The 27,374-nt window shown below is 33.9% G+C and overlaps 1 protein-coding gene across 1 annotated transcript in view; it reads left to right on the top strand.

The window, feature by feature from the left end:
- LOC129231092 (serine/threonine-protein phosphatase 2B catalytic subunit 2-like) overlaps positions 1-27,374 on the top strand; it is a 109,695-nt gene that overhangs the window by 27,508 nt on the left and 54,813 nt on the right. The window contains exons 3-6 of the mRNA XM_054865342.1: positions 18,863-18,987; positions 19,076-19,187; positions 22,657-22,802; positions 23,582-23,721. Coding sequence (XP_054721317.1) covers positions 18,863-18,987; positions 19,076-19,187; positions 22,657-22,802; positions 23,582-23,721 — 523 coding nt within the window. The remainder of the gene's footprint in view (positions 1-18,862; positions 18,988-19,075; positions 19,188-22,656; positions 22,803-23,581; positions 23,722-27,374) is intronic.

The raw sequence follows: 27,374 nt of genomic DNA, 5'->3' as shown, positions 1-27,374 counted from the left end.
CCACACAGAAAAAAATTTAAGGACACTAAAAAAGCACCACTTGCTTAAAATTTATAACTTTTTAATTAGTATTTACAGATATGCTTACTCTTTAGACCTAGAGCCTTGTGTTGGCTTTTTTCCTTGTGTTTTATGATACAAATAAGAAATATGAATAAATTATAGACAATTCATAGTTTTCAATGAAGAATATAAATAAAGGCATACTGTCAATGATTTTTTGTCATTTATTTACATTAAATGTAAAATCAAACTTCAAAGCTTTTGAGCTACCTCTAAATGTACTTCAAATGAGCTGAAATTTTATATGGGGGCTTCTTTTGTCATGTGTACAAGTATTTATGGTTAAGATCTGCAGATTAAAAAAAAAATATATTTTGGGCATTTTTTGGACCACCCTAATAGTAAATTTAATTGTTATTCATTACAGTGGCTAATTTAGCATATTTGACAACTTATCTATTCATATAATAAAATAAGATGTTTGTTTGTGTGTGTGGCTCGCATCCTGGGAAAACGATAAAGCCTAGAAAGATGAAATTTGGTATACAGGTGCAGTTTTTACCGACAGTGTAAGATTGGATGGTTTTTTATATATTAATTAGAAAAAATTTATTTAATGTTTTATGTGATTTTTAGCACTTTTTACCTCACAAATCATGAACGAATGCTACACAAATATTTTTTGTACTATATAATGTAAGAAATTTAATTTTAAATAGGTATTACATTAACATTTTGACGATCAATTTTTGCATTTTTTATGAATTTTTGAAAAAACCTTTATTTTGCATTTTTTCATTTGTTTAATTTTTTTCTAAACTCATCCCCTAAAATGTATAAGAGATTCCTTTCTAAAAATTAAGTATGTAACAGTGAAAACATTTCACCCTCTTCAAGAAAAAAGTTTTCAAAAATACGCAATAGCTTTTTTTACAATTTTTTAAATACAGAATGAAGATATGAGCTCTTGCTTCACCAACGGTCTCCTGTCTGCTGTGATCGCTCCATATATGATGTAACACGCCCAAGTGATCTTACTGAAGTGACTTGAGCTTTTTTTCCTTCCTTTCAAAGGATTCATTCAATTTTGTTTTTTTCCAGGGATTTCATTTGTTTCGCTCCCCCTCCCCCCCAGCCCAGGACATTTTGCTTAACAGAAAATTTAAAGATGGATTGAATAGGTAGATAAATATTGAGTGTACAAAACGTTTTTTTTTTGCAAAGTAATACTTTTTTCATTGAAAAAAATTGTTAATTACCATCAAAGGTAGAAATGCATAGATCTACAGATAGATAAATACAGAGGTCGGGGGGGGGGGGGGGTATAGGTTGATGAACAGCAAGAGATAGACAGGTCCATCATTTAAGAAACTTCAACGAGGGGGGGGGGTCATAAGTCCCCCCTTTGAAAAAATAATACTTTCATATGAAAATAGAAATGCTTTTTGGTATTTTCTGGCAAAATTTGCATTGAGAGCCCCCTTCCCCTCCTTTGGGAAAATTCCAAACAATGGTACTGGAGATAGATACAGAAAATATTTTATTCAAATTAATACTGATATAGATAGATATAGATTGATACATACTGTCGCCAATTTTTTAAAACAGCCGCTGAAGGCAGCAATCTCAGCCTAAAAGACTGAATGGTAAGTAAGCCAAATAACCGCTGTAGACGGCTGCTTCATGGAAAGGCGAAAAGCATGAAAAGGCAAACCAGCTGGTTGTTGCAGGTGACTAGTATAAAATGAAATATTTAAGAAATTTAAAACAATGATCTAAAAAATAATTTTTTTTCCCCAGTGATGGATATGAAACCTAAAGTGGTAAGGTTAGGGTGTGTGTAAGGGGGGAGGGGGGGATAGTTCACAAAAAATGTAATGAGCTCAACTTCACAAAAATATTTGAATATGTCAATAGTGTCACGCCGCCCCATCTTGGTTTAGTGTTTTGGAATTAGCAAGGAAATAGGCCGATCGTATAGTTTTAAATAAATACTTTATTTGGACAAATAGGGCAGGACATGAGTGTGCATATGTTGGTCTCACAATTCAATTTAAAGTTTAAAGTTAAGGGGGAATAGCTGATGGAGATTTACTCACCCATATTTTCAAGCCGCTGCATTTCTCCAGCGTAGTTCAGCCTCCTCACCTAACACTCTCGGAAAAAGTGGAATGGAATCTCTCGAATCTAATTTGAATACGTGGAGTTTTATTCCCAGAAAAGCGACCCTTGTCACCTCAATCTTTCCCGAACTTTCAACTTCGCCTTGATTACGTGTAGGGTGCGGCGAGTTACACGTGTATATAATCCAAACATTCCTTAATTGATTGGAAAGTTCTACGTGACTTTCCCAGCACGTGAATTACATGAGCTTCCGAAGGTTACGAGTTTAATCTTATCAAGACCAAATAGAGGGAACATTCCGGAATGGGAATGAAAGATGCAAGTTCCCTTACGTGTTTTTAAAGTTAAATGATTCCATTTTCATAAATGCTTAACGAGTGTCGTGACATCTCCGCAATAACCATGGAAAAAAAAAAAGGTAAAAAAAAAAACAATCGTTGACACAAGGTAAAACAAAAAAAGGTGGCGGAACTCCATCAGCTATGTACATCAGAATGGGTGAAACAATTGTAATGAATAGTGAAAAGATAAAATGCACATAATGACATAAATAAAACTTGTATAATTATAAAACACACAAACAAATTCCATCCAAGGGAAAGGTTAAAAAAAAAATAGTAATAATAATAATGAATAAAATAAAATATGTATCTATATAAACAAAAGAAGTATTAACTATCAATGAAAAAAAATAAATTGTATTTGAATTCAATACTTCACAGAAAAAACACTGCGGGAAAAAGAGAGCAAAAAAAAATAAAGGAAATGGGAGTTTTTTTTTTTTTCTCTTCCCCTTCTCTTCTCTTTAAAATGGACAATATCCACGTTTTTGTTCCCAGAACATCATGCATAAAAGTAAGTTCATTAAATGCAAGAATATATTGCTTTTTTTTCCTTTTCTCAAATTCCGAAAGTTCCAATAAAGGAAAAAAAAGTTTATGAGAGAAAAAAAAAGTGAAGGAAAAAAAAAATAAATAAATAAAATTAAAAATAAATAAATAAATAAATATAATATAGTAGCACTATTTACGGCAACACGTTAAACAAGTTGAGAACACAGTTATACTAAGACAAATGATTAAAAGAAATGCTCCAAGCATTTTCATTGAAAAAAAAATGCCATTTAAAGTCGGCATGGTAAACAAATTAAAAAATCCTGAGCCCAAGGAATCCTCATGAAGAATTGAAGTTGTATAAGAGGTATTAAATTTAATTAGTTCAATGCTTGGTTCGTTAAGACAAAAAGAAACCAGTTTACAGGTTTTCAAGTTATGAGATACGAGACAAATTTTTTCGTCATAACATTGAACCATGGCTTGAAACTTTATAATGAATTCCTTTGGCTCAGTTTCCAAAATTAAAGTCTGTGTAAAAAGAGTAAGAATTTGAAATTCTACAGTGACCGTTCCTTTCTGGCACGTTGAGTGGGCGGTAATGGACAGTTCACTTAAAATGTTACACTGATAGCAACCTTTTGTGTTTACTTTGTCGTCTGACAATTTTGGACACACATCTGAAGTCTGCAGGAGAATTTTGTAGTCCGTGAAATGCAAGTGCACAATTACGGGTGCGGTTGATAATAAATTGGACGTTAATTGTCCTTTCTGCATTGAAAGGAGATGCATAGAGCGAGCAATTGGCAAGGCCCTATCCTTTGTAGTGTAGAGAACCTGCAGGTAATCAGGTTTATTGCGGCAACGTAGAGTTGTTTCAAAGAAGTCGCACTCTGTGAGCGATGGAGCCGTGAGGAAATCAGTAGAATAACTGACGTTTGCCTGCACTTGTCCTATCAAACCTGCTATAGGCATATTTCGTGAGCTTGTTGGCACTAGGTAGGCTTCGGATGTGTCTCCTACTCTAAGTACTAGAGACTCACTCAGGTGCAGTTGAGGTTGGTCTAAGGCTCCTTGGACTTCCATGTGAATGCCATCTGACGTGTGGGCGGTTGAACGCAGAGTCAATAATTCGACTGAATTGTTGAACGATCGCTCCACCGAAATCGTGTAAGAACAGCGGTGTCCCGAAATGGTACGGACCTCGTAGGAATGAAGGAGGTCCGGGATGTAGTACACGCGGTAAAAAAGACATCCCATTCGAGAGATAATGGTACAGCCGCTGCCAACACTGGAAGGATGGCAAAAGTTAGCTCCAGGGTAGCTAAGGCTTTCCTCTGTTAAGGCGGCAAAATCTTTCCCCGCTTTACAGTGTTCGCCCCATGCACAGTAATAATTTTGGGGACAAGCTAATTGCGAAATTGTTCGTGCCTGGACAGGAAATGTAAAATATTCCCTCTTGGATGAAAAGGAGCACTGTGCCGATATCAGTTTTATTTTTAAACTGAATAAGTTTTTTTTTTGTTTATCTTGAAACCAAAGGCACGTTTCGTAATTGAGGGATTTTAATGTCACAGCTGCTGTAGTAGAGAGTTTGCATAGTTGTTGGTCATTCAAGGATTTGCAGTTTTCGATGTTGGAAACTACAATCGAATGACTGGTGCAGTCTGCAGTAACCACGGCGAGTAAAGAAAAGATGACGAGTAAAGAGACGTTAGGTCTCGCTGCGGGGGCGTGCTCCTCCAAATGTGCATATAAGGTATGAAAGTGTTCGTGAAATTTTGAGCCAATAAGAGCACCACATAATAGGCAAATTCTAAAAATCGCCCTAATGAATTTGAATATAAAAATAAAAATTGCAGCAAAAAGTTTTAAAAGAGATACAAGTCCTCGGATGGCATATCGTAACAGGAGTAAGGCTACAAGACCTAAAAATAACAGCCCAATGTACAGGGTGTATGCTAGATATGATGGCCAGCACTGTACTTGAAAAAAGAATTCTCTACAAAAAAAACAGTTCGTAGAGCGGCAAATGGTTTTGCCCTCGAGCAGGACTTCTCCGCTTACTGCTTTTCCGGTTTCGGAAATAAAAATTATTGTTAGCTTAGTTTTATAGGAAACAAACTCAGGTGGTAGGATTATATTAAAGTCATCTTTAATATTAACTATCAGTTCATTTCCTGAAATACGGACAAGTAGTTTCCCAGGTCCTGGAACCGTGACAATGGGATCATTGTAATGTATGGATAGGTTGTGATTACTAAATGTTGCACTTTCAAATTCTAATAGGTGTCTGGGCGAAAAAGTGGGCTTTTGGAAAAGGCATGAGTCAAAAGTTACAAGGATCGGATTTTCTTGGTACCGTTTAGGAGATAGGTGGGAAAATGCGTAGTTAACTGTTTCGATTTTGCATTTACATGACGCAGATGCGTCACATGCCGGATAAACTGCGCAGAATTCTGTTGTGCCGGTGCAGTTTGTAGCACAATCACAGGTTTCATCGTTCCCTTCCGATGTGGCGGCGCATCTGAAAACTGTTAAGTTGCCCTTTGTTTCCGTGGGCCGGTCGAAAAACTGTGACGGCTGGCTGAGGCTCCCCTCGGTGTACAGTAATGTTCTTTTGACCACGGTGCACCTTCTGCAGCGGTGAGCAGTGCATGCATCTTGAGGCAGATCGATATCTGCTAGTTCTGCGGACGTGGCATTTCTGCAGACCAGGGCTGCTTGTCCAGGGGGTCTGCTGCAAATGCGAACGGCATCGGCGACGGTGAGGACTAGAATCCATAGTAGTAGGAATTCTGCGGAAAGAAAGATACGGGGAGTGTCTCCATCGAAAAAAAGAAGGACATAAGTTTTTTTTTTTTTTTTTCTCTTCTGAGATATTAATTTTCCTCATAATTCATTTTTGCGAACTAAGATGCTTATAAAAAAAACTGTTAATATATATATATTTCTATATGTGTATCGACGCTAATAAGCGCCAAGCGCAACTTTTTAGTCTGATCCGCGATTTGGAAAGAATGGCGCATCTTGGCCGAAAAGCTATCTCATTATCATTCAAAAAGCATTGCTGTAAGTGAGGCTCATCCATTGAGATCTCTTAAGGCTTTTTTTTTTTTTTCTCTCTTCTCTCATTAATTTAGCTACTCATTTTTTTTTCAATATAAAAAAAAACACCAACAAAATTCATTCTCTATTTTTTTTTTCTCAGGTTTAGTTTAGTCGAGAAACTGTTTTGATTAGTTCATGAAAAAAAAAAAGTTTTTTCCTCCCTCTCTCTCTCTCTTTACTATGTGTTATCAAGAACTGTGCCAAAGAAGAGATAAGCGCGCCCGCGCGACCCACCAGAATTAAAGCTCAGGCTGGATAACGTACAGTACAAGGCGGTCGACTCACCTTGCTCGGTACGAGATAAGACGGGAGAGAGAGAGAAAAAAAAAATACACACAAAAGAAAGTAAACTAAACTGCTACTAGTGAAATGATGATACGATGTACAGGAAATCTGTAATACTTGAGCAATGGGTAGTGAATTAAACAGACAAACTGCTATTTACGAAAATTCGAGTTTTCTGCGGTTTGTATACAATATTATTAATTTGTTGATCAGTATTGTTTCCAAGATTCGCAGCTAAAGAATTAGACAGAGCATCTGCCACTTTATCTATCAACCCCTTGTCAGAGTTTGGGGAAGTATTCATTGCCCAATTAAGTATTCTATTTGAAATGGATGCATTAGGAGCGCTGGTTGTTTGATTCGCGACGTTTCTGTTTAAACGGGAGCGCAGTGGATAACGGGGTTCTGTTTCCGAATTCAAACTTGTTGAATTATCGACGATTTCACTCTTTTCTATCCGGGCGGTCTCCGAAGTGCTTGATTCTCCTGTTCCACTATCGGGAGAAGTAAGTTTTTGCGGAATTGGGCTGTTATCGCTTTGGGTTGCGGCGGGTTGCACAGGGTGCGGTTGGATGGTAGGCTGAGGATAAGTAAACAAGACGCAATCTTCAGTATCGCTTTCGGTTTCAGAATAGAAAGTAGGATGATGCGCTTCTCGATTCGGATTTCCGGGCGAACTTTGCGATTGGGAGTGGGTAGTTTGTAATGATTTGTCTTTTTCTATTGGTAATTGAAGGTCTTGCCTTCTTTCGACGAAAGCAAACATGCGATCGACGTGAACACGAGTTGGCTTCGCATAGGGTTTCTTAGGATCCAGAATGGAGTAATTTAAATCGGAATGTTTTTCAACCACTCTGTAAGGACCTGTAAATTTTTTTGCTAACGCCCGACCGGTTTTCTGGGTTGCTGCTGGGGTATGTAAATATACATTTTGACCTGGCACAAAGGATTTAGATACTGCAATGCGACTTCGAATCTGAGCTTGTTTTTCCGCGTAATCTTCCAAGTTTTTATACACATTACGATATACGTATCGCATTTTCGCTAGATTTTCTTGAATGTAATTATCGCAAGGAAAATAATGCATGTTTGGTGACTGCTCTAGTTGGTGGAAAGGCAGGTTAATGTCGCGATTGAACATCAAAAATGACGGTTTCTCGTGGGTCGTATCGTGGTATGAGTTGTTATAGATGAAATTGTAGTAACTCAGATATGTATCCCAGTTGCTAACTTTGTCTGCGAGACATGTTAAGCTTGCTTTCAGGGGCAAGTTGATAGATTCACTCTGGCCATTAGTTTGCGGGTGAAATGGCGTCGTTTTAAGTTTATTAATTTGCAATTTTTTTGCTAATTCTGTAAATAATTTACTTTGGAAATTTGACCCAAGATCGGATAATATAGCTTGTGGTACACCAAAAGTAACAATAACCTCCATAAGTTTTGGAGCTATAGTTTCAGCTCTAATATCTTTGAGGGCAAAAAGGACAGAGTACTTAGAAAAATGATCAATTACCGTAAGTACATATTTGTTTCCTTGCTCGGACAGCGGAAGCGGACCAAGAATATCGCAACTTATACGAGCCATCGGTTGTGATGGAATCGTGAAATTTTGTAGAGGTGACTTTGTTAGCCTAAAACCTTTTCGTTCAATGCATAACTTGCAGCTTGTAGAAAAATTCTTTATGTCACGGAACATGTTTTTCCAAAAATACTTTTCTTTTAACGAACGATAATTTTTTGAAAATGCGAAATGCACTGTTTCAGAACCTTCCAAAATGTACGGAATGAGTTTTTTCGGAATAACTATTTGTTCAAGAAGGTCATCGCGAACTGCGTGTTTACTCCGAGGTGATAAATGTTTTAGAATTCCATCATCCATAAAATAATTATCAGTTTGGACCTTACAATCAGATGTTTTATCTTCTAAGTAATCAATTATATTTCTTAAGGAGGGGTCATTCCTCTGCTCCTGTTTAATTGTTTCCAAATCTGGTACATCAACTTTAACTACATTAATTGATTCTGTGATATCCCTTGAGAGAAGGTCTCCCAAGAAATTCTCGGATCCCTTAATATACTCAAAGTCAAAATCATAATTCGACAATTCAAGAAGCCAACGAGAAAGACGATTTGCCGGCGACTCCAACTTAACTAGATAATTCAAAGATTTACAATCGGAAATAATTTTAAATTTCCTTCCAAACAGATACATTTTATAATGTCGAATAGCGAGTAGAATTGCGTAAGCTTCGAGTTGTATAGCGGGCCATTTTTTCTCGTGAGGTTTAAGTTTATGCGAGAAGTAACTAATCGGTCGCAATATACCTTTGTCATCTTTTTGCAGTAAAGACGCGCCGACGGCTGTAGCCGAAGCATCGGTGTTTAAGTAAAATAAGGCGTCAAAATTGGGGTGTGCCAACATAACATCCGATAAGAGTTTTTCTCTAATTTTGTCAAACGCGATTTGTGCCTCAAAAGTCCATTTAAACTTCCGTGTTGATTTCGTGAGATCCGTTAAAGGAACAACAATTTCAGAAAAGTTGTGAATAAAATCACGATAGTAATTCGCTAATCCAAGAAAGCGTCGCAGTTTTCGTACTGTATTTGGTATTGGAAAATGCTTAATCGATTCGATATTTTGGGGGAGAGGTTTTATGATGTCCTTATCAACTACATGGCCTAGATATCGTATGCTAGGTTGAAGAAATTTGCATTTCTTTGGATTTAGGGTAAGACCGTATTGACGGAAACGTTCAAAGACCAACTCTAGTTTTCGCAAAGAATCTGAAATTGTACTAGCGGGTACTATGATATCATCAATGTAGACTGAAATGTTTTCCTCTTGTAAACCATTTAGCACCTTATCTGCTATCTCTTGCCAAATTTGAGGAGAATTTTTCATTCCAAATGAAAGATATTTATACTGAAAGTTTCCATACGGACTCGAGAATGCTGTTAGATGCTTATCTTCATCACGTAATTTAATTTGGTGAAAGGATGAATTAGCGTCTAATGTACTGTAAAAGTTTGCTCCGCGAAGAGAATTGAGAATATCCGATATTAAAGGCAATCTATATGTGGAGGAAACCGTAATTTGGTTTAGTTTCCGGTAGTCAATGACTAAACGATACTCGCCTTGCTCTTTTTTCTTAACTAAAATTAGTGGAAACGAAAATCTACTTTTTGATTTCTCCAATATTTTCGCGTCTTCTAACTCTTTAATTTGTTTTTTCAAAGTATCACGTAAAGCGACTGGAACTGGGAATGGTCGGCATTGTATTGGAGTGGGATCAGTTATTTCTATAGGCGGAGCCTCCAGCGTACATTTGCCGATTGTCTTCAGTGAAGTACTAAAAATATCCGCGTATTCGAATATCAAGTCAGTTAGTTTTTTTTTCACCTCTAAAGGAACATTAGTTAAATCAAAATCCTCTATTTTTAGTTCCCTTCTTCGCTTGTCCGTAATATTTTCCTCCGTCTGAACATCGATTTCCGGTTCAATTTGAGCAATTTTCATTCCCTTATTCAAATGAAGGGTTTTGTGGGACAAGTTATTTATTAGCAACGGTACCGTACCATCGGAAGTGACGGTAGAAATTGCATGATGAATTTCAATATCGTGACGAGTGATTAAGGGTGTTAACATTATATCAGTGCCAATAGGAATTTCATTGTTTAATTTAACTTTTGCTACCGTCGATTGAAATGGTTCAAGCTTGAGTTTGTTCGATAGCTTAGCATAAGTATCCTTAAAGAGCACATTAACGGTTTGACTAGCATATTTGTATATCTCAGTTTCACCCCCTTTAAAAGAAACAACCTTTTCATGGAAATTAATTTTGCATTGAAATGCAGTGAGAAAATCAAACCCAAGAATAAAATCATAGTCAAAGCAAAAATTATTCTGAGTTATTAAAAATTCATGACGAAAGGTGTTGTTACTTATAGAAACTGAAACTAACGCAGAGGACCTAATTTTAATTTCATGCCCATTTAAAATTCGAATTTTGATATTGGGACTAGTAGGTGCAGTTTTTACACAATTTGGCGACAATAAATGAAATGCTTTGCTACTCAAAATGGATTTGCTTGCCCCCGAATCTAAAAGCGCCCAAAACTCAGTATTCGCTACCTTCAGAGCAATGACAGGTAAATTAGAACTGCTTGTTTCATAGTCCGCTGAAATAAAACAACCCCTAGAAGTTTCAGGAAGCCGGCGGGGATTTATCGGTTCCTTGGGTAGTTTAAAAGATTACTATCCCCGGAGACTGTGTTTCTCGCATTTCCCCTATCTGCACCACGGGTGAATGACCTAGCTTGATAAGAAGGGCTGAAATTTTCCCTTTCCAACTCAAACGGCTGATGCGAGTTTTCATAAGATCTGTTTGCAATGTTTCGTGCACCTCGATTAGCTCCCCTTACTCGCGAGCGATTGTAGCGATAATTATTTGAGTATGTTTGATTAGGCTGAAACCAGCAAGAACGCGATGGGTGGTTATCGCGGCCGCAGTGAATGCATGACTGATGTCTCAGATAATTTCTCTGATGGTTACGCGGGCTTGGGTAACGGGGAGGAGGCGATTGCTCCTGTATGCTCATTTTTTGTATGTGGTTTGTTAGTGTACTAATCATATGATTTGAAATTTCTGCTTGCTTATCAAGGATTTCTGTTAGCTTATTTTGGATTGCACTTTGGGGTTCTATTGCACAATTATTACAGTTTCCTGTATCATCAGTGAACTGCATATTTATTTCATCCAAGAGAGCATTTTCAACTGCTTCCTCAAATGTGGATGGATTTCTGTTGAGCGCCAACCGTTTAAGAGGGGTTTGTAATCCCTCTAGAAATTTTGCTAGTTTTGTCTGATTTACAATTGGTCCTGCGTCTTCTTTGCTAGAATTTTGAAGGCCAAAATAATTCACCGTTAAGTTTGAGACCCTCGAAGAAAAATTTCGCACCGACTCGCCGGGATTTTGGCGACAGTTGGAGAACTGTTGCTGCCTATGACTTAAGGTCGTTCTATTTTCGAAAAATTTAATAAACTTCTCTTTAATGTTTGAAAATAGCTCCTCATTAATTAATTCTGGATCGTTCATGAAAAACTGTAAAGCTGGACCCTTTAATTTACTTTTCAAAACTGCGATAAGTTCAGAATCATTCCATCGTGCAATTTTCCCAATATCCTCTAAGTTTTTGACAAAATACTCCACATTAGTAAAAATTTCTCCGTCAAAAATAGTTACTAAATTTTGATATCCGGCTATCTTATTTGGATTAGGTAGAATAGGGTTTTGTTCCATTCCGGGAACCTGGTTCTGTTCTGGCGTGTCTGGCATAATTGAAATTCACAATTTAAGAAGGAAAAGTACCGAAAACTCACTAAAAAAACTCGTGCGAGGGGAAATAAATATGCATTTCAGAACGATCTAAACACACTTTTAACACATACACAAATAACAAAAGAGAACCATAAGAGAAACTCAAAAGATTTTAGGTGACCCATAGCAATTTTTCAAATTGTCTAACTGTTCAAAATTATATTGAAAAGTGAAAACACCACATGCACATTTGTTCATAACGGCAGAAAGTGTCCGTTACAGGATTAATTGACAATCAAGTTATTAATTTGTTTGTTGGTTCGGAACCAAGTTGTCCCTTATGGGGCAAATTGTCGGACACGGCACCAAGTTGTCACGCCGCCCCATCTTGGTTTAGTGTTTTGGAATTAGCAAGGAAATAGGCCGATCGTATAGTTTTAAATAAATACTTTATTTGGACAAATAGGGCAGGACATGAGTGTGCATATGTTGGTCTCACAATTCAATTTAAAGTTTAAAGTTAAGGGGGAATAGCTGATGGAGATTTACTCACCCATATTTTCAAGCCGCTGCATTTCTCCAGCGTAGTTCAGCCTCCTCACCTAACACTCTCGGAAAAAGTGGAATGGAATCTCTCGAATCTAATTTGAATACGTGGAGTTTTATTCCCAGAAAAGCGACCCTTGTCACCTCAATCTTTCCCGAACTTTCAACTTCGCCTTGATTACGTGTAGGGTGCGGCGAGTTACACGTGTATATAATCCAAACATTCCTTAATTGATTGGAAAGTTCTACGTGACTTTCCCAGCACGTGAATTACATGAGCTTCCGAAGGTTACGAGTTTAATCTTATCAAGACCAAATAGAGGGAACATTCCGGAATGGGAATGAAAGATGCAAGTTCCCTTACGTGTTTTTAAAGTTAAATGATTCCATTTTCATAAATGCTTAACGAGTGTCGTGACAATAGTTAAACCTGCTTTAAGCTCACAAAATTTCAGGCTTCCAATGTGGTAAAATTTTCTGAAATCTTAGCCTAAACATGGCAATATGTCACAAAAACTGATCTGCCATTTTAGATCACTTTTTTAGGTGATCCTAGATCTTCAGGATTTGGATCTTGGAAGCTGAAAATTTGCATGGGTTAGTTTCAAAGGCATCTCTTTACCTCAATAATAAAATTTCATCCAGATCAGAGATGGTCGAGCTGGGACTACTAGGTCACTTGACGTGGAATGACTCTGATACAAATGTACAACAGCTCAATCTACGTCTTATAATGCTATGGAAAATTAACTATTTTTAGTCCAATTAATTGTAGCTTACTATTTATTATTATTTTTATGTGAAAATTGTGAACTGTCGATTCTTTTTAATTTTTATGCCTTTTGAAACTTGATCTTTGCATTTATTTGATGTTTCCAGCATTGCTGATGATGATGATGAATTCTCTTATTTAAAATCATTTTAATTTAATCATTATTTCTATTAGTTTTGATTGAAATCAGCTGGTTGATTGTTTGCATGAAATACCTTTTCATAACATTGCATGCTTAGTAGAAGATATAATGGGTGTGGTTGCTCTGTGGGTGTGGTAGGCAGTCTAATTTTCCTGACATGCTGCGTGGAATAAAGTAGCTAGATGAAACTGATTAATGAATTCTATCTCAGAACAATAAATATTTACTTAAGTAGTATCTTTTAACTTATTTATGGTGCAAAGCCATAGAATTGAATACATTTTATAGAAACTAATGTTTTAATTTTTAAGTAAATAAAATCTCAGAATTAGTAGGGCAGGATTTTTTTTTCTTCATTTCATTAGTGTTATTTTCTAGAAAAGGAATTGTAATATTTAATCTTCATGAGTTTTTTTTGTACATAAATTAATATTTTGTTATTATTAAGTGAAGTTTATAAGTAAAATTTTTGAACAATTTCAAACTTTTTCTGCTTTGGCTTTGGCGACTCTTTTAAATCAAGTATTATTGTAAGAGGTATGAAGACAGAATCTATTTCATGTATCCAATTTCAGGCATTCTTTTTTGTTTGTAATTCAACAAATCTCCTTCATATTTTGAGTATAGTAAGTGTGTAATAGTATAAAAATAATTAAAAATATATAAGTATTAGTGATATGGGCAGAACAGTTTTGTTGAAGCATTTTTTTATTTTTTAACCGACTTCAAAAAGGAGGCGGTTATCAATTCATACCGTATGTATGTTTTTTTTTGTTTGTCCACTCATAGCGTCTCGCCTAGTGAACCGATTTTAATGATTCTTTTTTTAATGGACAGGGGATGGCTCAACTTAGGTCCCATTACTTTGTTTGACCATATTTGTTCTTTAGAAAAAAAGTTATGGGCAAAAAACAGTAAATTTTATGCAATTCCCCTATTAAATGATTTTGTAGCGAAGTTCGCACTTTTCATCCGTGGATAACGGTGGCTCAGTGGTAGAATTCTCGCCTCCCATACGAGCGACCCGAGTTCAAATCCCGACTAGGAAAAAGTGAATTTTACTAAAATTTCGTTTCTACTGTTTCCCGTATTTTCTCGAATTTTCTATTAATTTCTGTATCTATCCAAGTCTGGAAAGTTCCAGCACTTTCTCAAGTTGTATGTAAGGAGATATAACGTTCATTCGTGGTTCTGAATAAAGATCTCGAGTTGAGACTAACGAGTATTCGCTTCATTTGACTTTCACATTGTCTTCGCTACCTTCATCTACGCGACAATAGGAAACTCATTGTTATAAAAGTTTGGTGCCATATAACAGTAACATTAATAGTAATTGTAATGATAATTTTGAATGAAGGCTTCTCTGAAGCAAGCATCAAATTTCTTCAAGGGATATTTCGATAATGGGGAATCTGGTGCTGTCGTCTCATTTTTGGCGTAAATAATTTTATTTTAGTAACCCTGCTGATTTATAGTAACCCTATGTGAATTATCAAAATCTTCCTTTCTTCAGTGCTATTGCTCCATAGTAGGGGTAAACCTAACCTGGAAGCGAGGTGATGCAGTAATTAGGACTGCTTAGCCTTCACAATGCTACCATTAGGTTTGACTCACTACTCTGTAGTATTTTTATCATTATCATCTATGCCGATAACAGATGATCGGGACTAAGTAAGAAAATACAGGATTGCATCATGAGCAACTTAGATGCTGTGGAATGTAAATTAGTTAGGAAAAACGTAATACTTAAATGGTTATAATTAAATTAACTACGCATGATTTCCAGAGAGGAACAAAGATAAGTTTTTAGTGCCAATCGCTTAAAGTTTAACGCGTGTCAATAGTTTTTTTTTTTTAGTATGGAGCATTTTTAAGAAAAAATGTGAAGTTTCGTGATGGTAACTTCTTATTATTTCTGAAATACCTACATTTACACTAAAAAGAATGAAATAAAAAAATTTTGAAAAAAAAAAAAAAAAAATAGAACCGACTTCAAAATTGCTCTAAAAAGTGAAAAATAATTTTATTCTTTAAACACCATCGATAATGCTTTTAAACATAATTTTTGAAGTTGGCGCAAAAACGATAGATAAAATCATTCACAGCCATAACTCAAATACAACTATAAATTTAACCAGGACCAGTTTCTTCACTATCACATACATTATGCATTGATGACGGCATATTTGAATAGCGATATAAATGTTTCGTTCGTAACTTTGGATGCTTTTCTGAAAAAAAATATGAACGAAGCATGGTTACACTGGATTTTACGTTTTGTTTTTGCGCCAACTTCAAAAATTATGTTTAAAAGCATTATCGATGGTGTTTAAAGAATAAAATTATTTTTCACTTTTTAGAGCAATTTTGAAGTCGGTTCTATTTTTTTTTTCAAAATTTTTTTATTTTCTACTCGGATATTGCACTATATAGAGAAGGAGGTGAGGGAGGGGGTGTCCACCTACATTCCTAGATTTTGCACTGCAAGGGTTCTCAACTGGGGGGAAGGAGCATAGATGAGGGAGTTGTGAATGTTGAAAATAATTCAATAAAAAAGTAACATTAACTGTAATTTTTTTCAATGTAATGGTAACCTGTAAATAGTTTAAAACACATTATCACCCTCTTTTAAGATTATTAGCGCAGTTTTTATCTTCATACAAATCTGAGTATTCAGCATATTTGAATTATAGTTAGGAATTGCAATACTGGACCAAAATTGCAATACCGGTATTCGGTATATTTTTAACATAATACCAGAATACAGGTATTAGAAATTTCCCAAAAAATATTCAAAAACATATTTTGTTGCCATATTTTAGTATTTTGTGCAAAAAATGCATTATTTTCTTGTTCTGAACAAATATAAAATGATGTTACTAGTTTCTTTTTTCTTCTTATAGAAATTCTTTACAACTATGTGAGTTTCAGAAAATATGTTCCACCTGATTACGCCTTACCTTGTTCAATGTATTATAAATATTACCTTGCTTGACACAAAGCCGAATAGTGAGACAGAACAGCCGTTAATTCTGGTGACAACACACTATTGTTTTTTATACTAACAAGAAAAAGTTTTTTTCTCAAAATTCAGTACAATTGAGAAAATAAAAAAAAAAAAAAAAACTCTCACGAAGAATTGCTGCAATTGATGTTCAGAATAAATTGTTCATAACACAAACATTCTTTATTATTTACACTTGAAAATAATTTTCACAAGGGCAAGTCAAGGAAATGGAGAAAATAAAACGTTCACATAAACTCATGAAGTGCGATTCATAACACCATCTGGTGATGAAAATATCATTTTGTTATCTTTCTGCCACTTTTTTTCATTGACGTTCTATAAAGTCGTGCTTTTCTGAAGCCAAATATTTAAAGAGTTTGAAATTTATTATTTTTATCTAATACCGGTGTTCTACTCAATCAAATACCAGTATTAAGAAATTGCAAAATAGCTCCAAATACCGGTATTTGGTATACGGGTATACCGGTGTTACAATCACAAATTATCGTTGAAATATCCAGCAATTATAGACATTTTAATGAAATTGAGGTATGCTTTTTGTCACAGTTACAACCTAATACTCAAAAGCTTGTGAAGAACAAATAGTTAGTCCTCCCATTGATGTTGTGAAAGTAAGTGGTATTGCATGCCAACCTCATCTAGATCCTAATTGATTCCCATTTAGTTCTTTGGTTTTGTGTGTTAACCGTGTTTAAGAATTTAAAGTTATGTGCAGTAATATGAAATTTTATATACAAAAATACAAACCAATGGATATTTTCAAAAAGTTTCAGTCTTAAATTCTGTTTTTCTGATTATGTAACTTGTATTGATCACCTATGATATTGTTGTATGTTGGGGTTAGGGGACAGGTTTGACTGCTCATCTGTGTTCAAAGAAAGTGTGGGGGGGGGGGGGGGTGCAGAACCTAAAAGATTGCAAACCCCTGTTGTGCTGAGTAACAAATAGCAAATGTTTGTTTTTTTTGTTTCTTATTCTGTTAACATTGCCCTTTAAGAAAATAGTTTTATGCTTCTTTTCTGGATTTCAAATTGCATGATAGGCTTACTCATTGTCATGTTTATTTACAACTAAAATGACTTGTATTAAAATTAAAATGTATCCATGTTTCCGTTTGCTTTTTAATGCACCTCTTATTATATTAAACGGTCAGAAACATTAGTTTTAAAACCTCACAGAAAACCTTTAAAAGTGTGGGAAAATATTTTAACAAAATGTATTTGCTCCTACAAACCCTGTATAGTTCTTTTCTTCTTTATTAATAATTTTTCTTGCCCACTTTTCATTTTATACTCACATTTAGAATTTTATTGCTGAAGTGCTTTGAAAGCTAATTGTTTTAAAGTGCTGTAAATGTTTTAGTGAAAAAAAAAAAAAATGGTTGAAATCAGAAGTAGAAAATGATCTTGTTCAAACATAGCCGAAGCTTCGGTATACATATGTCACACTCCAATTACTCAGAAATCTCTTTAGCTATTCAAAACTTTGTTTGAACAACTGTGTTTGAATAAAAGCTTACTCAGTATGAGTATGTTATGAGAATGTAACCAGGTATTTATTTTTTTCTATAAATGATCCTAGCCTTAGAAACTTGAGATTTTCCCAGTTTACTAGTAACAGCTGAAAAGAAATGCTTGCTTTTTAATGATTCCTCTACAACTATAATCATTGGATCTATTTAATAAAATTTCCTTTGCTAAGCAGAGGCTACTCTAAAATTATATTTCATATTGAAGTTTTACTTTTCTTTTGTTGGTTTGAAAAAGAGTCAAGAATAACCTTAGAAGTTAACATTTTTGTCAAAACAACTGTCACAGCTACCAAGCTTTGAGAAAAAAGTTTTTTTAGGGAAAAAATAAATATATTTTGTCTTAGCATTTATTTTATTATGAAATTTTGGAGTTGTAAAAGTTAATCTTTTAGAAATGTGTAAGATTTTTAGTTTTATTTTGTTTTTATTTGTCGAATAAAAGAAACAACTTGACTTTTTATGTGCAGGGTTATGCTAACAAGAAAAAGTTTTTCTCAAAATTCAGTACAGTTGAGAATTTAAAATTCAAGGTTTGTAGCCACACTTTTCCAAACTTTCAGTTTTCAACCACTTGAAAATAAAATTGATATTTTCAAGTATTTTCATTTTTTTAAAGGAACGAATCACGCAATTTTTAGGGAGTTAGGCGCCCTACGCCTCGTTCAGCTTATACGTAAATCCAGCCCTTAACATGAATATTGGTTTTTACCAATGCCACCCATGACCATTTAGTCAGTGGTACAGCACCACCTTTGTGGTGTATTGTCAATACAGTTTGGATGTTATTTTTTATGATGTCATAAATATTCATAAACCTGTGAAATATTGTGCAATCCTCATATTCACACAACACTTTATTGTTTTTATAAATGAATTTTAAAAATGTGTCACGTAGTTTTTGGACACCCTGTATTTTTGAGATTTCCATCAAATCATCAAACATGCAGGCAAGTTCTTGTCTTCGAGCTGTCTTTCATGTTGAAATAATTTTGCAAAAAATTTCATTATAATAGAAAATTATGTGTTCTGTAATCATAATAAAAATTTCATACATTTTATATGATATAGAAAAGGGTCAGAATACTGACCCAGATTTAAGTTTTGCTATGCAAACTGTTGTGTGTTTTGTAATATATATGAGAATGTGACCAATTTTTTTTCTTTGCAGTATGTGGTGATATCCATGGACAGTTTTTCGACTTAATGAAATTATTCGAAGTGGGAGGCTCTCCATCATCAACTAAATATTTATTTCTTGGTGATTATGTAGATAGGGGATACTTCAGTATTGAGGTAAGTGAACGGTTTTGAATTCGCATTATTTTCTTACTTCAACAGTGATGTTTATGGCCAGCTTGAAAGAAATTTCTTTTCTTTTCAGTGTGTTTTGTATTTATGGGCTTTAAAAATTTGTTATCCTACCACATTATTTCTTCTTCGAGGAAATCATGAATGTAGGCATTTAACAGAATACTTTACCTTCAAAACAGAATGTAAGTAGCAACAGCTTTTTAAAGTAATAAATGTTGTTCATGCTTTTTGTATCATGCCATCCATTTCTCCCCTCATTATTACCTACTCCCTGAAGGATTTGTTTTAATTTTTCTGGCAATTCTGAGAAAATGCTTTTTTTGTTTTGGATTGCCCATTTTTCCAAATTGTGTCGGTGTTGACACCCTGAACACTGTGACCAACCAAAAAATTTCCTTACTCGGCAAATTTTAATTGAGGATTAGGAAAATTTGGACTATTGTAACATTGCAATTATTGTATTGTTTTTTAATGATGACGAATTAGATGCAGCTATGTATGCAACACGTTTAAAAAAAAATTTTTTTTTTGAAGCATTCAACAAAATTTGGAGTTTTATTCGACAGATTGAGAATTTCCCCCGCCTAAATATTTAGTTTCAAGGCACCCACGTGGTGTTTGGTCTTTTGTTGGATAAGTTTCCACAAGCCTATTAAGAAATAGTACAGTTCCGTCAATGAAATCCCTTTCTTTTCAATTATTTTTTATTTTCTGTTGTGCTGTCAGCCCCACTTTATTGAGTAATGGATACACGAATATTCCAATTTTGAGATTGAAACCTTCCGAAGCTGAATAGTCCTCCATAGACTCGCTTTTTTGTACTAAAAAATGTTTAGTATTGCTGTTTTTTAGATAAAATTGACTTTCTATTGTAGGTGTTAAATATTAAACCTTTTTAAATTGTTCAGTTTGAAGGTTTGTTTTTGAACACATTCTTTGTCAAGAGCATATTTCAAGAAAGTTTGTTTCAAGCAAATCTGCCTTTTTAAGTTCTGGATCTTGGCCTTAAATTTCCCCCCAGACGTTTATGTAGATTTTTTAGAAAGTATTCGTTTTTGAACATATTCTTCGTAAAGAATTTTTCCAATGAAATTTGTTGTCAGCAAATCCACCTTCAAGTTTATCTATACTAATAATATAAAGCTGAAGTGTTTGTTTGAACCCGCTAATGTCAGGAACTACTAGTTCAAATTGAAAAATTCTTTTTGTGTTGAATAGTCCATTTATTGGGGAAGGCTATGAGCTATTTTTTTTTTTTTAATCAGTTTGACCGAAATATTTATGTTTGCAAATTAAATGTTTAATTAAATGTTTAGTTCTATGAATTCCTAATAGCGGGCAGGGTAGGTTTAGTTCAATGAGTTCTTAATAGATGGCAGGGTAAGTTAATTCATCGAGAGGGCGCTGTCGGGCAGTGTCAAAAACTTCAAGGCTCAGATGCTACGCTATTGTGGAGCTGTTGCGGTCAGAAAAATGATTTTTGAATGAGTTTTTTTTTTTTTTTTTTTTTTGATATTCAGGTACATAATTCAGGGTGGCGACAGATCAAGGAGATCAGGGAAAAGTCAGGGAACTTTATTAATCAGGGAAAAATCAAGGAATTTTGAAAAAATAAGAAAAAATCAGGGAAAATTGATTTTATGAAGAATTTTTTTTTTTTGCGTTACAAAATTAAGTACTGTAATTCCCTATGCATTTTCCCCCAATTATCTGTTCAAAAAAAAAAGTAAAATTAATGAGGTGCGATTGTACACTGCCGCATATTGGTGCATCTTTTTTCCTCAATGTCAAAGTATTGAATCTTACTTATTAACCACAGGATGAACTCCCTAAGATTGCATTAGTGTCTGTTAAGTTGTTTGTTTTACCTAGCTTGAAATTTCCTTTCATACTTTCAATGCTACGTAAAATAAACAACCCTACAGGCAAAGAGGAAGCCTTCATTAATGCCTTAGCTCCTTTGCCTTTATTCCATTGTCTTGAAGTAATTAGCCTACTGTAATTACGATTTCAAGAAGAAATCTTTGGTTTTTGAATTAAGACCAATAAAAGCTTAAAAGTTATTACTTCTTCGCAATTTTAATTTAATTGCTAAAATTGAACTTTCAGTAAAAAAAAACTGTTTTTTGCCATTATACTATTTGTTGTCGCCGCAGATTATAAAAGTTTTCTTTTCTTCAGACTTAAATGATTCTTTTAATTTATAACCAAGTTGTAGTCTTCTTTTATATATTTTGAAATTAAGAAATTACTTTTTTTTTTCTGTTTTTCTTTTTTTTCCCCTTGCATTTCAAAGTAATCTAAGTTTCAAAAGCAATCTAAGATTTTTTTTCGTTACATACTAAAATCATTTGAAATAGAGTTAACTTGTGTACTTAAGTAAATATCTTTATTTTTTATTGTTAAACTGTTGTATTCATTCATTAAAACCTATGTTCTTGATTAGAGAAAAGCTCTTTTTGAATGGATGTCAAATGGCTTCATCAGTTTTGCATAAATATGTCTATTAGTTATATAAGAATAACTACATTACTTCTATTCTTTCACTATTACTTGTTATTCTTGCAACAATTATTATACTGTTTGAAAATTTAGTTCAAAATAAATTCAATTACTTTTTAGTTCTATCATAAATACACAAATTTTTTTAAGAGTGATTTTAATAGTTTCTTAAAATTCTTATGCTAAGTGGTTCCTGGAAGTAAAATATATTTTTAAAAATTTTCTATAATTTTTCCATGTAGAAAAATTATAATATACTGTTTTGTAAAGGTTTTTTTTTCCAAAAAAAAAATTAACTTGATATGTTTTTTTTTAACCATTTTTTTAAAAAAAGTACCATTTTTAAAAAATATATCTTTAGTTCAACAACTTTACACAACTTAAAATGTTTAAAATACTGCATTTTATACAAACATACAATGGATTTCAAGTAGAGCAAAGAAAGAAAATCATTATCATTGGTAACGGAAATCAGGGAAAAGTCAGGAAACTTTTTTTCACAGTTCCTGTCGCCACCCTGTAATTTGTTTTTGTAGGACTTTTCTATTTGGTTTTGTTTTCCTTTTTTCTTCAACCTTTGTTTTTGTTCTTATAGTTAAAAATAGTTACTTATCTTAGTAAATAATTTGATATGTCATATTATTCAGTTGTGATTGTTCTTTATAACGTTTTTATTATACTATTGTTTATTTGGTGAAACATTTCAAATTGCAGAAAAAAACCCGCTTCACTCGCTAAAGAGGGCAGGGTTATGGTAGCATGGATTGCATGGTGCGTTAAGTGATGAACTATCTAGTTAAAGGAATTATTTTGAGTTTTAAAGCTACTATAATTCTTTTCATGTGTTTTGATGAATAGTTTTAAATTCCAAAGAGACTTAAATAGGTTTTTTGAAAAGGTGTGTACACATTTTAGTTGAAGAAAAATGATCATTTACCATCAGAAAGGGGGGAGGGATTTTTTTATTCAACAGTCTTCCTTTAAACTCTTAGCACGAGCATCGCCATGCTGGTACTGCTAGGTATCTATAATTGCCGAAAATGTCCCTGTAGGTGGGCTGGTTAAAATCTTTTGAATGGTTCATTTAAAACTTTTTAAGAAATTTTTTTGGTACATTGATTTCTTATTTTACTGCTATTACTATTTCAGGTAGAATAAAATATTCCGAAAGAGTATACGATGCTTGTATGGAAGCTTTTGACTGTTTGCCCCTTGCTGCACTTATGAATCAGCAGTTCCTTTGTGTTCATGGTGGGTTATCACCCGAAATTCACACGCTAGATGACATAAAAAAGGTGAGATTGTCTCTGCTATAGAATTAGTAAAAATAATGTGTTTCAAATTTTTTTCTTTTAATATAGCTTTTTTGTCACAAGGAAATTATTCAAATATATAGTAGCAAATATAGTGTAATGCTAGTATAACGTGTGTGTTTTATAATTGGTGATATTTTCTGAATGTCTCATAGATATATCGTTCAATACTGCTTGCATATTTTATGAATATCATGCATATGTCTTATTTTTCATACACATATTGCAAGAGTGTTAAAAGATAGCAAAAATTGTTGGCAGTTTTAATGATTTTTCTTAATTTTCTAAAATTTTGCTTTTATTTCTTCACAAGAAAATTTGATAATCAAAGAAAGTTTCAAAATCTTAATTCCGATTTTTTTTTAATCAAAATATTTTGTTTCATCATGAGTATAATTATTAAATTTAATGTGCTGTCAAATTTCAACTTCATTTCACTATGTAATCTTTATTTCAATGAGATTTTATGTTTTTACTTTGGGAAAAAATAAAATTTTTGTATGATATGATGGTTTTTTATCTAAAATCTAAGAGCTTTATAAAAAAAATGTATGTGAGACAAGTTCGCTTTAGTTTGATTTTTCCCATATGGTGCTTCATTGATAGATGTTGGCACAAATTATGTGATGTGTGCATGTATTAATAAATGATGGTTGGTGTAATTTGTTGACTTGTCTAAAGAAAATTTCGCATAAATCTTGCTGAGTATATTAATTTATCTGATTTTTCATGCTCTTAATAGTTATCGCATGTATTTTCAGTTGGATCGGTTTAAAGAGCCGCCAGCTTTTGGTCCAATGTGTGATCTTCTGTGGTCAGATCCACTGGAAGATTTCGGTAATGAGAAAACTACCGAACATTTCAGTCATAATAGTGTTAGAGGTTGCTCTTATTTCTATAGGTATGAACATTTCATTTGTTACCTTAAATTCAAAGTGAAAAAAAATGTGAATTTGATAAATTTTCGCAGTCTTTAAGTCTGCTTTTAATTTCTGTAGGCTTTAAGCTGTCATTGATTCTGTAGAGTATAAAGTAAGGGGGGGGGGGATAATTGAGTGTGTTAGTTTTGATAAAGATTTTCTCAGTACTGATATCATTGCTTGAAAACTGGGTTTTTTCCAACTGTTTTATTGAAAATATCGACTTGGTGTAACTTGAGTACTAGAATATTTTTTGTAAATAAACAAAAGCCTCAGCATGTTTAATCTCTGTACGTCATTTAATAACTGTTCAGAATGATTTTAAAGTTATAGAAAAATCTAATTCTTTGAAAAAAGTCACATTTGCAATACGTTATGGGGTTGTAACCAGAGTGGCCAACTGCTTTACGTCTTTTCTTCGTTGTCTGAAAACAAAACTAAAGCAATTTACACCAGGTAAAGTTTTAAAACCAAGTTGAGAGAAATAAAGGCTTATATTAGAGCAAGAACAAGTATAACAGCTTCAAAAGTTTAATTCTGTGTAAGAGGTGGGCGTCGTTCATTTTAATGATCCATTCATCAGAGGATCGTTCATTCTTCTGATCCGTTTCTTGCACTCGTTAATTTGAAAGACTTCATTTGTTTAAAAAAGTTGCAGATGGTCTCTCTGCTCGACATACTCACATAAATTCAAAATGTTTCATTTGATCAGTAATATTGTTTGAAGAAAAAATAACTAAAATGATCCAAAAGTATTAAAATATGCCTATGAAAAATGAATCAAAAAAACATTTTAGAAGGTTTAGATCTTTTAAGCAATTACAGTTTATGTTGTAAGATATTTCTCAGTTGTCGAGAATTAAGATCCATTCCAAAAATCAGAGGTTCCATTTCAGCATGTCAAAAAATTAAGTTATTATTTTTTTTTTCAGTTACAGCACTCCACTGGAATATACATATTATATTACCAATAAACCATATAATAACGAAAAAGTTGCAACAAATATATCCGTAGCTCAGCCGGAGTTTCTTATAACTTAATTAAAAAAAAAAAAGACTCCTTAAATATTAGGGAGCTTCAAAATTATTCTACAGTACCGAAAAAAAAGCAACACTTTGAAATGGGGAAACAATTAGACAGTAAGAATCCTTATTGAAAACCTGGATAATTTATTCCAAAATAAGGGACTTGGAAGTTGCTAAGCAAGTTAAAAATGAAGCCAGATCAATATATATGTTAGTTGATTTGGATGACAAAAGGATCGGTATTTTTAGAAATAATTTAGGTAATAGTAAGAGTGAGAAGGACTTTAGCAGGTGCGTGGGACAGGAAGTGGAATATTCAAATATTTTGTTTGTAGCACAAGTAAGTTACACAAAACATTACTAATGGATACATTTTAAAATTGTAAATGAACTGCAATGATTAAAGAAAAATGTTGAATAAAGCAGAAAGTAAAAAGGTTCAAATGAATATATTGTACTGTAGTGAGAAAAAGGAAATTTGAGATTGATTGAGAGTTAAAAATTTGATGAATGTAATTTTTTTAAAAAATATGCATTTTTTTAACAAGTGCATCTATACAATGTTCCAAACTGCTCTCCCTTCAAAAGAATGGTCATTTATCTTTCAAGTGAACGAACGGATCCGTTTATTTTAAGGATTCGTTCTGTTTGACCTGTTTGTTCATGAACAACACATCCCAAATTGTTGTTGTTGTTGGCGTGTCTGTAATAAACTACTACGGAAAGATTGGTGCCATTGCCTCGAAAAGTTGGACTTCTTTATTAACAGATAAGACAACACAAGAAAGATTTACAGCACATACAGAGTAAATAACACCCAGGGCTCTGGCGGGAGTCGAACCTGGCAACCTCTGGCATATGATGTGAATCTTCTACCATAGAGCCATGGAGGCTCCACATCCCTAATTTTGTCCATTAAATCAATCAAAACAAAGTACTACATTGGGTGGGTACAGAATTTATACATTCATCTGTTAAAAAAGTAAATAAAATATGGTATATTTTGAAAATGCATTATGGTAATGTAAGAGTGAAGAGTTTACTTGTCAAGTTACGACAATTTGCAACCTTTCACATGTTTCCTTAGAGTTACTATGATCTGTCACTGCTTTACGGGGCGAAGTGATAGGCTCTTCCCATGCTCGGGATCAAGCCTTAGTCCCGCCTAGTACTATGATCTGTAAGTTAAGCAGTTAAGCCTAGTACTATGATCTGTCACTGCATTACGGGGAGAAGTGATAGGCTCTTCCCATGCTCGGGATCAAGCCTTAGTTGTTATGGTGAAAGGCAACTCAAGCCTAGACACACAACTGTTATTCCTAAAATCTTATTTCCTTTAACCTTTAACTGTCTACTCAATGTATCAAATCTATTTTTCATTGTCCAAAATAATTCATTCTTGCTGTGCCACCTTCTATATTTTTAGTTTCTGCTATTTTACTATTAGACCAAGAGCTAAGCCCCCAAAACACGATTTATCTCTTTTATGGCTTGTGACCGGTTAAAATAGTAAAAAATGCAATGAAAAAACTTTGGCTCTAATGCCCCCCACTAATTTTGGGTCACACGGCTGCGTGGGTGGATGAAAGGTCAAAAAAAAGAAAAATATTAAAGTGATGAGTTAAATGGCTAAAAGTTATATAATAACATTAAATTAATAAGAAAAAACACGTAGCAAATTTCTCCCCCAGCTATGTTGGGGCAAACGTGGTGCCCCCCAGGGGTAAAGTATCGATTATTAAACTAAAAAAAAAATGATCACTTTCGTGGGGGGGGGGGAATTTTACAGGGTATTAGTTTCATTATTTTGATTGCCAAAAAAAATCCCCCCCCCCAGTAACTATGGGTCAATTTGTCAAAAAAAAATTTTTTGTTCCTCTTTATTTAGTCCAAGTCTAGTATTATTCGAACTTACGCATCACTGTTTAAGTTGCAAAAAAACCCCAGTTTGAACGTTTATTTGTTAAAAAAAACTCGTAGCAATCCCCCCCCCCACACACCTATGGAGGGGGTTGCTACGCGGTGCGCGTTTTTACAACGTGGTGCCCCCCTCCCCCCCGCAGGGGTGGATTATTGATTGATTAAATTAAAAATAAATGATCACTTTCGTGGAGGGAATTTTACAGAGCATACATTCAATTGTTTTAATTTCAAAAAGAAAAAAAGAATCTCTCCCCCTCCAGTAACTATGGATCAATTTGTCTTTTTTTTTTTTTTTGTTCCTCTTTATTTGGTCCGAGTCGAGTACTATTTGAACTTTAGCCTGACCGCTTAAATTGCAAAAAACAAACCTTGGATGTTTATTCGTTAAAAAACTCGTAGCAAATTCCTCCCATCTATTTGTGGGGGGGGGGGGGGATTGCTACGCGGGTGCGCGGTTTTACAATGGTGCCCCCCCCAGGATTGAATTATCGATCGATTAAATAAAAAACAAATAACTGTCGTGAGGGAATTTCAGAGTATACATTTAATTGTTTTAATTGCAAAAAAAAAAAAAATCTCCCCCTACTCCAGTAATTATGAGTTTATTTCACAAACAAAAGTGATTTAATGTTAAAATTGCAATAACGATTTTTTTTACTTGAAATTTTAATGCGTTAATCCGATG

This window comes from Uloborus diversus, chromosome 1 (assembly GCF_026930045.1).
Source record: "Uloborus diversus isolate 005 chromosome 1, Udiv.v.3.1, whole genome shotgun sequence".
Taxonomy (NCBI): Eukaryota; Metazoa; Arthropoda; class Arachnida; order Araneae; family Uloboridae; genus Uloborus; species Uloborus diversus.
Note: the sequence above shows the minus strand (reverse complement) of the source record. Positions and strands in the feature narration are given on the sequence as shown.